The sequence below is a fragment of the Microcaecilia unicolor genome, chromosome 6 (assembly GCF_901765095.1).
Source record: "Microcaecilia unicolor chromosome 6, aMicUni1.1, whole genome shotgun sequence".
In the NCBI taxonomy this organism is placed as follows: Eukaryota; Metazoa; Chordata; class Amphibia; order Gymnophiona; family Siphonopidae; genus Microcaecilia; species Microcaecilia unicolor.
In genome coordinates, this window is record NC_044036.1 from 51,432,167 (window position 1) to 51,444,750 (window position 12,584).

A 12,584-nucleotide genomic window follows, 5' to 3' on the forward strand; every position below is an offset into this window, starting at 1 on the left:
ATTTTTAATTTGCTGTGACAGAAACAAGATTTACCCAGTTATTCTGCAATTTATTAGGAAGGTCACTGTTAGATTGATCTCTTTCCTCATGAATGTGTAGATACCATTCTTTCTTTAAGGGCGACACCCTTGCTCATGGTCTGACCACTTTCTAATTACAGGTAAACCATTCAAGCATCTGTAGTGCCAAACAACCATATAAACGTAAGAGCATTTAAGGAGTATAGATGACGAATCGAGTTGTGCGCTGGGACGTTGCCCTGAGGAAACAGTTATCTTTGTAAAATCCAAACCTATGCAGCACTCATACAATTGGTCGTACTACGTACTGTGGCTTACTTGTGATGGGGCAGAGAGGGAATTACACCGATTGGAATGTGTAAAATACAGAATACATAGTGTCAGATAATTATGTAAAGATGTTAAGTACAGGGCATTAGAGGCATATGAGCTAGCTCTGTGGGTGCTGTGGATTCTTGAGCAAACTCTAACTGTATTCACGGAGGCTTAATTTCCATTGGGTTTAGCGCTCCCAATCATTTTGAAAAGTTGGCCCTTATAAGTACAAGGTATGGAAAAGCCTGTCATAGAAGGGATTTTCTTGTTTCCAGGAACTTTTACATATCCAACTGGCAAGGCCAGCGAACGATTTAACAAGGTTTGCTGTATTGGTAATGGCCAAAGTGAGTACAAGGTATGACTGAAAGATGCAATGCATCTCAAAGTTCAGCAGTTTAGACTGATTTTTGACTATATGAATACTGATTTTTTTTTATTTTTTTTTTGTGACACTTTCAGAAGCAAACTCATGTCTCTGAGACGTGTTCATTGGTGACTCTAAAAAGTATGTCCTGTGCAATTTGAGGACTGTTTCTCCTAAGGAGGGCTGTTTTTTTTTTTAATTTTTAAAATGTCTTGTTGCCCATAAGCTAAATCTATTGGAGTGGTCAATCGGGGATTTGTTTGAACCTGAGGTGATTGAGGGTTAAATGACTTGCCCAAGATCACCCGCAGCTGCAGTGGGGTTTGAACCAGGCGCTTCTGGTTTTGAGCCTGCAGCTCTAATTATTAAGCTGCTCCTCTACTAGCTGTGAAACATATTTAGAATCCTTTTGAATTATTTTGGTTATTTCTATTTTTTCAGGATCAAATTGTGTAGACTTGCATATGCATGGGTTTCGGTCACACAAACATCCTGAAAACTTTGTTGTTGAACATTGCTGCTCTTCAGTACTGTTAAACAGATTAATTGCATTAGATTATAGGTATGATCCTGTCTTGGTTTGTATAATTTATTTCAGTATTTATATACCACGTAGACCTAAGCAATTTACGGGGGGTTGTTTTTTTTTTTTTTTGGTTTGTGTTTTCTTGGGGTTTTCTGGTACTGTCACCAATGGGCTCACAATCTAGTATTGTACCTGGGGTAATGGATGGCTAAGTGATGTGCCCAGGGTCATACAGCTACAGAGGGAATTTGAACCAGTTCCCTCAAGATCTCAACCCTTCTGACCATTAGGCAGCAGCAAAAATTTAACTCGGTAGCAATATTTACAAAAGGCTAAAATAATCAGCTAGCTATATACATTATCTTAGGCAGACATAGATCCCCCACATACACAGAGGTGTTTCTTTGGTATAAGAGGATTTGACAGATATCTGTATCCCCAGTTGTACATCTATACTCTTAGAAACTTCAGCTTTTGCATCATTAAAAGCTGCTGCATGATTCAGCAGACTTTCTGATAATGAAAGTGATCAATATGTTGCAACATCTTGAATGTTGGCCTTTGACAAATTCAGCTGAATTTATAATTAGTGTAAGGATGTTTCACAGTTGTCTCCACTGATTTTTCCAGTTTCTGAATATAGTTTAAATGCCATCTGGTGGTACAGTACTTGAGTATCCTTAGACCTGAGCTCTCTCTAACACAATACTCTTACATACACCTAAAAGCTATTGAAGTGATGTATATTCATAAGTTGAAAAAATGTGGTCTCTTAGCATTTCAAAGGGAAGTAAGATCTATTTTCTTACGATTGCTTTCCCTGAAAGAGTTTGGTAGTGGTAGCTTGAAAATAGGGACAACAGAGACTAACTAGTTATGCCTCTGAATAGGTCCATGGTATGAGTGCCCTACAAGTACTATTTCTAGTTGCCCCAATTCAAAAAGGCTATAGTGGAACTAGATAAAGTTCAAAGAAAGGCAAAGCCTGACAACTGAGAGGGATTATGGCTAGTGATTGTTTTGCCTTCATTTATTACCTGCTTAAGTGTGCTATAAAATCAAAATATACCTGTAGCGGTGATTAATCCAAAGGGCAACAGAGAATCTGGTTTATGCTATGTAAACATGTCAGCTGACCCTTAAAACACTTGCTGTCCTCTGACTGACCCTTGTATTTTGCACTTGCTCTGTTAATATAAGTTTTTGTTGAGATCATGAATTGCTATATGCTCATTGAGAGGAAAACCCATAAAAGGAATTGAGCAAAGCATGCTTGTTGGTCATTGCCAACTTACCAAGACAGGCAGGATGTGAATTGGGAAGAAACACCAGTATTTAACTAGATTGCAAAGTTCTCTAAGTCAAGTCTCATCTCCATGGTTGACAGAGAATTCTCACATCACTCTGGACTTACCAGCCTTAGGTTCGGGTGATGTAGTATTAGCTTATACGTATTGCATTTGCTTTTAAAAGCATGGTACTAGCTGTGAATAAACTGCATTTATCTTTGGGAAAATTTGTGTGCACTTGGTCATTGTTCGAGGCCAAAACAATACCAAACATATACAAATTGTCCATTCCTTTTTGAACAATCCTTAACATTGTATTTCAGAGGTGGGCAACCGTTCATTGACATCCACAACCTAGTTGTTGTGTTTTCAAGATTTTCAAATGAATATGCATATCAACTTTCATATAGTGGAAGCAGTACAGTCTTGTGCTTATTCATTGTGGAAATCTTGAAAATGCAACTGGGTTGTGGCCCTTGGACTGTGGTTGTCCACCCCTGTTCTGTTTTGCTTTTTTTTTTCCTCAGCATGTGGGACAGAAAATTGTCAAAGTTCTAGGATTTTTTATTGGGTGTTTTAACTCCTAACATGGAGCCTATTATATTGTACCTGTACTTCCCCTCGGGGTTGGTGTTAGGGTGGGGCAATCAGGGCAGCTGCCTTTGGAGGGGGAGATGCTGAGAATGGTGGAACCGTGTCAGAGATTGAAGGGTGTGGCAGGGAAATGAGTGAGAAGATGGTGAGTTCAGAGGGTAGAAATGTGGTAATGGGGCATACTAGAAAGGGAATAGGAGGCTGGGCAAGGGAAAAAATAATGTCAAATGGAAGCATTAGGGCATGAGTAAAGGAGTTGGGAAAATTGAGAGCTGAAAAGTAAAAAGTGAGAGCGAGACTTTATTTTTTCTGCCTTTCTGTTCCAAATGGGAGGAAAGAGCTGAATCTCAGACAAGCGTAGCGAGGGAATGGAACAAGTGGACAGTGGAGAAAAGACAGAGAGCATGCTACAAGAAACAGACAAATAGAAGCAGAAAAAGAAATTGGCATAAACATAATGGGGAAAACTAAAATATCCAGGCAACAAAGGGTGATGTGGTCTTATTTTGAGTTTATTAACTGGAATGGAAGCTTTGGGATATGTGTGTTGCAGATGTTTGTATTAGGTCCAGAACAAAAGGAAGTGTCCTTTTCTTCAAGTACGTGCTGAGTTTAATTTCTTGGTTCCCAGTTCAATTTTGGTCTTTTTTGCTGAAACGCTTTATTGAAATATAACAATACACAATAAAATTCCCCACAAGAACAAACAGTTGAACATGGTTCCTTTTATGTACCCGCTCCCATGTACATTAATAGGCCAAGAGAAAAATCTAAACAGTCTCTGAATATGCACCAGGTAATATTAAATAGCCTTCACCTCTTGAAAAGCACTTATCAATAGTGTTTAATGGCTGCTATTTAAGAACAAAATAGCCATTCTGTCAGGCCAATGGTCCTTCTAGTCCTTGGACTGCAGATGAGCATTGGCCTTTTCCTTGAAGCTCCTCAGTGCCACAGACATTTTCCCAATTCTGTTTCCTTTCATCCCAACCAGAGTATGTCGCCATCAGGAAACACACAACTTCTAATTGGTTACAAGCTTATTTTCTTTTTCCTTGCTGCCCTAGAGGAGCCTCTTACAGCTTGCAATGTCTCAGCCCTGGCTCCATCGTTTGCCTCCATTTGGGAAATTTGCTAGGCTGCGACATGGTCTTCATTTCACACATTCACATCTTATTCCTGCTTCATGTAGCATGCCTTAAGCAGCATGCCCAACATTAGTCAATTTGGATAGGTAGTAATGCAGAATTAGTTTGGGATCTAGAATCCAACTCCACCCACCTAGTCCCATTTTTATTCTATCTCATGCTATACTTTCGACATTTGCACGTGATTTCAAGTTCATCTATGTTCTGACCTCGCCATTGTGTGCAATTCATCATTGGTGGTTTCCAGTGAACCTGGTAATTAGGGATTACCCATGTGTGAGAATATTAGCCTGCTTGTCCTCGTAGAAAGTGAAGGTACTTATCTGTAGCAGGTATTCTCTGAGAACAGCAAGCTATATATATTACAAACCCTCCCACCTCCCCTTGCACTTGTCTTTTTCTCCTATGCTATAGTGTTGTATTGTTGGTCCCACACTTGTGCAGCAGGCAGGAAGGCATTCGCTCAGTGGAGTGTGACTTGCATTCCAAAGAGCTCTGTAAAAGCTTGATACAATCTCTGGACCAGGCAACTCATTACCCAAATGTGAGAATATATAACCTGTTCTTGGAGAATACCTGCTACAGTTAAGTAGCTTTATCCTCCACATTTTTTTTACACCTCAAATCCTCAGTGATTCCCATTACACCATATTTGTGGTCACTTCTTTGTGTATGTGGGGGTGGGGGGTTTGGTGTACTTTTTTGTATTTTGGTTTTGTTTTTAGAATTTAGTTCTGGGCAAAATAGTAGAAGCTAATGTCAGGTTTGCTGGTTTATAGTTTGTGAATCACCCCTAGAAAATAAATATATATATTTGCCACCCTCCACTTAGGCACTTTTGTCTATAGCTATTTCAGATTGTTATAGATTACTAGTAACAGGTGAGAGTCAAATACCATCCAGGCCTGGTAATTAACTTTTATCTTGTCAGTTTGCAACATTACATATAGGACCCTGTTTACTAAGATGTGCTAACTGTATAGATGCTCATAGGAGTATTATGGTCTTCATGGTTAGAACGCAGTAAACGCTAACGAGCCTCTAGTGCACCTTAGTAAACAGAGCACATAGAATTTTGCTTTAGTTGTACTGAATCAACACATCAAAGGATGTCTATTGTGGGTATAACTAATATCTTCTTCATAATATACCAAGCCAAATTTAATTTTGCTGTCAATAATTAGTCTTGAGCACGCCTTTTACCTCTTGGTTGTCTAGCTTGTCAACTGACTTCCTCATCGGGTATTAAAATACTTTTTGCTTTGAATGTACTTAGAAATTTAAGGTTTTGTCTCTGTAGCATCTCTTCAAATTCCCTTGGTTTGCCCTTAAGTGTTTTTATATTTCTTTCCCACTGCTTTTTTTCTTTTACTTGATTTTTCGTGTCTTAATGGAAATCTTTAATTGCTTTCAAAATTTAAATCGCACTATCAATTTTGGTTGTCCTTTTAACTTTCTCCTTTTTCTCTTTTTTTTTTTTTTTTTAATTTATTTTATTTATAACTTTTCCATATTTACATAATGGCGGTGATACATCAAAATGTATAAGAATTTAGAATATCAATTTAAACACTTAAATACAAACAGAAATTAATCCTTATATTTTGTCCACAATTGGAGGATCCAAGAATAAAGAAAAAAAATCATATCACACATTGACCGGAAGGATATCAGGATCATGCAGCCTAGACAGTACACTTAACTGGGAGGTACCATCTCCGGGGCAGCCCGCATACCTTCCTTAGCAGTGGTAAATTCTTGTAATTTCATAGGACAGAAAAACAGGTAATTAACTTCATTTAAAGAAATCATACATCTACACGGATATCTAATAACATGCCACCCAGGGAAAGTATTATTGGTTTAAATACCAACAATTCCTTTCTCCTGGCTTGAGTTTCTTTAGCCAAATCTGGAAAAATTTGACACTTTCCACCCATGAAAATAGCATTCATTTTTCTGAAATAAGTACGGAAAACTATGTTTTTGTCCGTCTCCAGTGCAAACGTAACAAGCAATGTATCTCGTAACTTTCTCTTTTTTAATAGATGGTGTATATATATTTTTTTCTGCTTCCAAATAGTATTTTTAAATGTCTGTGTCATATAAACTATTTGACTCTGGCAATAGCTCCATCTTTTTTTCTTTTATTTTGTGTTGATCTTGCTTTTTAAATGCTTCAGTAAGTTTTTTTTGTTCCAGTGATGTGTCAGAGCTTGTTGTTGCCATATGGCTTCACAACTAATAATTCTTTAGCTCCAGATCATACATTCCAGTAATGACTAGATCTAAAGTTTGACTTGCAGAAATTTTAACTCCCTGGCATGTCCTTTATAGATTTACCCAGTTAGTATTGGGGTAATGGAAATCTTCTATTATTGTGTTCCCAAATTAATCAGTCTGTTAACATTTCATGGTCTTTTCATCCTGTCCAGGCAGGTGATGGTATATCCCCCCTCACACAATTTTCTATTCATAACAATGTATACACACGTTTCCTACAGGGTTATAGCCTGTGACTCTACTATCCTTTACATATAGCAGCCATTAGCATTAGTGCATGCATGAAACGGCCTTTAATATTGTTGCTTATTTGAAATGGTGGTTTTTTATACAGTACATAAGATCATTACTAAAACTCTTTATGATGGCTTAAGCAGTTACATCTTGTACAAAGCACAGCAGTGAAACTGTTTTGGGCCTGTTTTGGGCCTGTTTCGATGATGTCCCTACTGCTTTTCTTTTTCAGTGCTGGCTTCTAGTGTCGTCCAGGATCAAATAAGTTTGGTCTATAATGCTTTCACTTTGATCAGCTTGCTTATTTGTCAAATCAGTTTCCTCTGTCCCCATGTTGAACCTGTGATCTTCCCAAGTCTCCTCTTTTCTGTACCACCACCTCAGACTTGTTTGGAGATCCCTCTTGTCACTTTCTTTGGCTTTCAGCCCCTGTTATTCTTTGCCATATGATCTACATCAGGATCCTATTTCTTACATTTAAGAAGGTGCTGAAAATGTGGTTCTTCAGGTGACATTTGGACAGAGCAAGGGGTCAAGAAGGTGACATACATTCTTCCTTATATTCTGGGGGGGGGGGTTGTCATATTTAACTGTGTCTTTTAGCCACTTTGTGTGGGGGGGGCCTTGAGGTGTGATTAAATAAAATTTTATCAGTAGTTTTTCTTTTAAAGATGCCCTGCTTTTACAGCACAATCTTTACTTTCGGAGTTGTATTGCTCTTGAAATGGGTCAGGGATTCTAAAATTCTTTTTACCATATGGTGGCATCACTGGAGGTTCCTAAGTGAGGGAGGAAGGGACTTTTCCATTTGAAATTGAACATAAAATGTATCAAACTTGTTATTAAAGAACAGTAATTTATTCCACTACAAGAAAACAAATTGCAAAATGCTATACAGGAACAGCTTGGACACTTACAGCTTCCCAACACCATTTAAACAAATATAACTGCCCTCGCAACAACATGACGCCAACCCCCCCCCCCCCAACCCCCAGCCCTTGGAGAAGTGTCAAACTATTGTAGGGCAAAACAAATTCTAGCACACTGGTTCCCAAACCTGGTCCTGGAGGCACCCCAGCCAAGTCAGGTTTTCAGGATGTCCACAATGACTTTTCATATGAGAGATCTGCATGCAGTGGAGGCAGCGCATGCAAATCTCATAACTATTCATTATGGATAGCCTAAAAGCCTGATTGGCTGGGGTACCTCCAGGACCAGGTTTGGAAACCACTGTCCTAGCATCTACCAGAGTAATATAAATGATTAGGATTTGAAATTGATACTTATATAATTTAGGACTGGCTTACCCTTTTCTCTCTCCTCCTGCCCAGCTCCCTCCCAAAATAATCATGGAACATCTAGAAAGAAAGAGGTGGCATGCTCACTATTGAAAATGAATGAAAACATTGGATTAGTAAGGCTGGTAGTTCTTGCATGTTATCAGGTATGTACGTGTATATATGTATATATATATATATAAGCAAATTCTAATACAACTATTAATACTTATAAATCTTTATTCCATTATTACACTTTACATATTCACATTATTGTTCATTTATTAAAATCCACAAATATCACCATTCATTCTTCATCCATTCATACAATACTTATACATATATCCTCATATTTTAAACCTATTCAGATACCCATATACGAACATATATTTTCTCAAAACTTGCCAATCAAGTCCGACAGTGGTTAACCTAACCAACTAACAATACACTCAATGCGATTATACACAAATAAATATAGTGCTAAAAAGTTCTTCCAAGAACCCAATCACTTTGAAATTATCCACTGTCGGACTTGATTGGCAAGTTTTGAGAAAATATATGTTCGTATATGGGTATTTGAATAGGTTTAAAATATGAGGATATATGTATAAGTATTGTATGAATGGATGAAGAATGAATGGTGATATTTGTGGATTTTAATAAATAATGAACAATAATGTGAATATGTAAAGTGTAATAATGGAATAAAGATTTGTAAGTATTAATAGTTGTATTAGAATTTGCTTGTATGCTTTTTCACAACTATTTTAAGAAATTATACCTTAAATAGATTTTATACACGCGCACACCTGATAACATGCAAGAACTACCAGCCTTACTAATATATATATATATATATATATATTATTATATACATACATACAGCTCTTTAACTCTAGCCTCATTGTCTTCTCAGGTTATGCAAGCACAGTTTGCTCAGGACAACAATCCGGATGCACAGACACTACAAAAATTGGCAGAAAGAACAGGTCTGAGCAGGCGTGTGATACAGGTGATCGGCCAAAATTCTTTCTGTTAAAAAAAATGGCTTCCAAAAAGCTGCTTCTGTAATCTAGTCCTGAAAGTGTTTTGTAGTAGCTGGTATGCCTTATAGTCATTGATGCACTGATAGCGTCTGTTTTGTTAGCAGGCATCATACGCAGGTGAGCTGATTGGTTAAGTTTGTCTACTGACTGCCTAAAACCAACAACAGTTTTTCCATTACATAGCTTTTCACTATTCCAGAATCTGGGGATAGTTGTGGAGATAGAAAATACTGAGGGGCTGGATGCCATGAGATCTCTACTCAGTTTTCAGTTCTTTATCTCCAACAGGTGGATAGACACACTTTTTAGCCTGTGGTTCTGAGTTCTTTGCTTCTGGCACAGTTGAACTTTGTAGGTGGCTTGAGTCTGCAGAGTCACATTTGGAGGTCTTCAGATCCCTGCCTCTGGTGCCTTGCAAATGTACTTCCCTCCCTTCACCTTTTCCCTGTTTCCTGTAAAGCTCTCCTTTTCCAGCACAACAACCTTTTAAAAAGTTTGCTGGAGAGCATGGGACAGGGTATCAGTCCTGAGCCTAGGCCTTTCTCATTTGTGGTAAGACTTATGGAGACTGAGGTTGCGGGGTACCAGCCAGCAGTGGTAAATCAAGACTATTTTGACTTGGAATTGCTTGGAGGGCTGAAAGTTCTACTTGGTTCAGGGGAGAGATACTTACAGCTTGGGACATATTGTGCTGTACTTATGACAGGGTGAATGGCAACTTCCATGGGAGCAGTTAAGTAGTTGTCCAACTTTGAGACCTTGCCAGCGGGGCAAGCCTTGCCGGGCTTGTAGTGCATACAATCCAGGAATCCCACAGGACACAGAGGAAACAGTTGGCATCACATCTTTCAGATTTGGCACAGCATCCGAGTATGTGGGGGTTGTCAGGCTGTCCAGGGCCGGTGTCAGATTGATGCAGGAGACCTCTTGAATGGGTGCCATTTTGTTGAGGCTGACTAGCATTGAGGAGCAGCTGCTTGTCTGATAACATGTAGAGCATAGCTGCTATTTTTTTAGCCTCTGGGCCCAACATTCAGCTGCATTGGGATCTTTGTTTTCTGTGGACTTTTATATTGGTCTTAAACCAGGCCTATTTACAGAAGCAGGGACATCAGAGCTGGTATAAGGTTCTTTAGTTTCTCGCCCCCTGGCTCCTAAGAGATCTCATTTAGCCTCATCTGCCCACTCCTGGAGGTCTGTATCTACTTCTCCCTCCTTATCTGATGTGGCCTCAGAGGAGCCATCATTGAAGGAGCCATTGGAGAGGGGATGATCCCGAAAGTACTGAGGCTTTTCATAAAGAAGAGCTCAGTACTTGTATTTCTGAGGCACTGGCAGTGCTTTCCATGGAGGAGCCTTCAGTTTCATATTCCATTCCATTTTCGGCAAGTCATGAGGGGGCTTAGAGGTCTCAAGTCCTTCCTGATGCATTCAGACATTCAGGACCTGATTACAGCAGAATGGGTCTCGCCGGATATGAGGCTGAGAGTGGGAAGGGCTATGCATTGCCTCTCAGGTTTTTTGCTTCCCCCCCCCCCCCCCCCCCCCCCCCCCCCCCCAAAGGAGAAAATTGCAGCTTCCCAGTGTGGACTCCTTGGTTACAGCAGTGACTAAGAAGACCACCTTGCTGGTGGAAAGGAGCATAGCCCTAAAAGGAATACAAGATAGGAAGCTAGAAGGCTTGCAGAGAAAAGCCTTTGAAGTAGCCTCTTTGGGCCTTCAAACAAGTGTTAGCTCTTTCGTTGCAAGAGCATACCTGAAGTGGCATCAGCAGTCGGCAACACAAGATGGGCCTCATAATGCTCAGCTGGAGGCGAGGTCAGTCTACTTGGCAGATGCTGTTTATGACAGTACAGGTTATGGCCAGCAGTCTCTTTTGGCTGTCATGCCACAGCTAGAGTTGCTGATGTGCTGTTGGGCAGCAGATGCAGCGTCGGTCACGTCTAATTAGCTTGCCTTTTTGAGGCGAGCAGCTATTTGGGCAAGGTCTTGGTAACTTGGTGAAAGATCTGGGGGAAAACTAAGCCACAGTGTTGAAAACTGGGAGGAAATAGCCACAGTGGTTGCCAAAAAGCCTCTCTGGTCATCCGTCTTCAGAGGGCTCTTGGTTTTAGACAGCAAACAATACAGCTTAGTCAGCAATATGGTCAAAAGTTCTTTTTTTCAGGCATGCCAATGTTTCTGTGTGGGTAGGAAATCCTCTTCTGTCAGCTAGAGTATCCAATGCATCCAGAGCATTACAAAGATATGAAGCTAATAAATTCTTCTCTTCTCCAGCAGGTTCTGGATGCTCGTACTGAAGATTGAGTCGTAATTCTCCTGCCCGGTCGTTCCTCTTGAAGTCCCCTTATCAAAATGGAACCAAGGTAGTCAAGGTTCAGGCCACCATAAATTTCTTTGCTGGCACTCTGAGCCATTGTTCAGTTCACCAGGCCAAACAGGGACAAGACAGATACTCGGTCTACTTCATTGTCCCAAAGAACAGCACCTTTCATCCAGCCTTAGATCTCAAAGGTCTAAACTGCTGCTGCCGAGTGTCTGGCTTTTGCATGGAGACAGTAAGCAGTTATAGCCTCAGTTCCAAGTGGGAGAATTTCTCTCTGCCCTCAATCTCAAGGATAAACAAAATAAACCAGGACCTTAGCCACCACTTATTAAACTAAAGTCTCAGCTAACACCAATGCACTAGTCCACTCATCCAATATTTATAATACAATGCACACCCATAAGTAGCAAGGGAACCCTCAGATGATTTTCCCACTTCTCATGCAGTCAAATATACTGCTATGAAATGGTATAGCGTTTCTTTCATCGGGTATCCCTGCAGTGAGTTCGGAAGACTTTTTTTTTCTTTTTTTTCTCTATTATTGCTTCCCGACACCACTGTGTTACAGACTTTGTCTTTTTAAACCAAATGTGCAAAGTAAAGAACTAAATACTTTAAACTTTCAATCTTTTTAAACAAATGTGCAAGGTGAAAAGCTGAGTACTTATCCAGTCTCGTGGGAATTCTTCCACTGTATTCCACTCTGCCTTCCCCTGAAACCGCCCGACTCTGCAGGTTTCAATTGCTTGCTTCAGGGAAGAGGGTTAAGGCATGAAAAATAAAAAAACTCCTTCCTCTAGCTCAAATTGAAACGAGACTCAATCTCAAGGAGGCATACTTAACACGTACCCATATGGCCACCACATCAGAGAATTCTGTGTGTTATGGTGCTGGGCTGTCAGTTCAGTTTGGGGCTTTGCCCTTCAGTCTTGTCATGGCTCCAAGAACATTTACCAAGCTTATAGTGTTGGTGATGTCTGTCTTTCGTTCGGCACCACGGACTGAAGTTCACCTGTACCTAAATGACTGGCTTATGCATGCTTCGTCCTGTTCGGATGTGGTAGCGATGGAAAGAGTTGTCTGTCTTCTGCAGTTTGGTGATCAGTTTTGAGAAGAGTAGTCTAACTCCTTCAGACATGGCGCATTTGGGCATTTTGA

At 39.9% G+C, this 12,584-nt stretch overlaps 1 protein-coding gene across 3 annotated transcripts in view; it reads left to right on the forward strand.

Annotated features, from left to right (window-relative positions):
* Positions 1 to 12,584, forward strand: part of LHX8 (LIM homeobox 8) — a 50,891-nt gene that overhangs the window by 21,005 nt on the left and 17,302 nt on the right. For all 3 annotated transcript variants that reach the window (XM_030206243.1, XM_030206242.1, XM_030206244.1), the window contains one exon: positions 8,971 to 9,066. In XM_030206243.1, the coding sequence (XP_030062103.1) occupies positions 8,971 to 9,066 (96 nt within the window). The remainder of the gene's footprint in view (positions 1 to 8,970; positions 9,067 to 12,584) is intronic.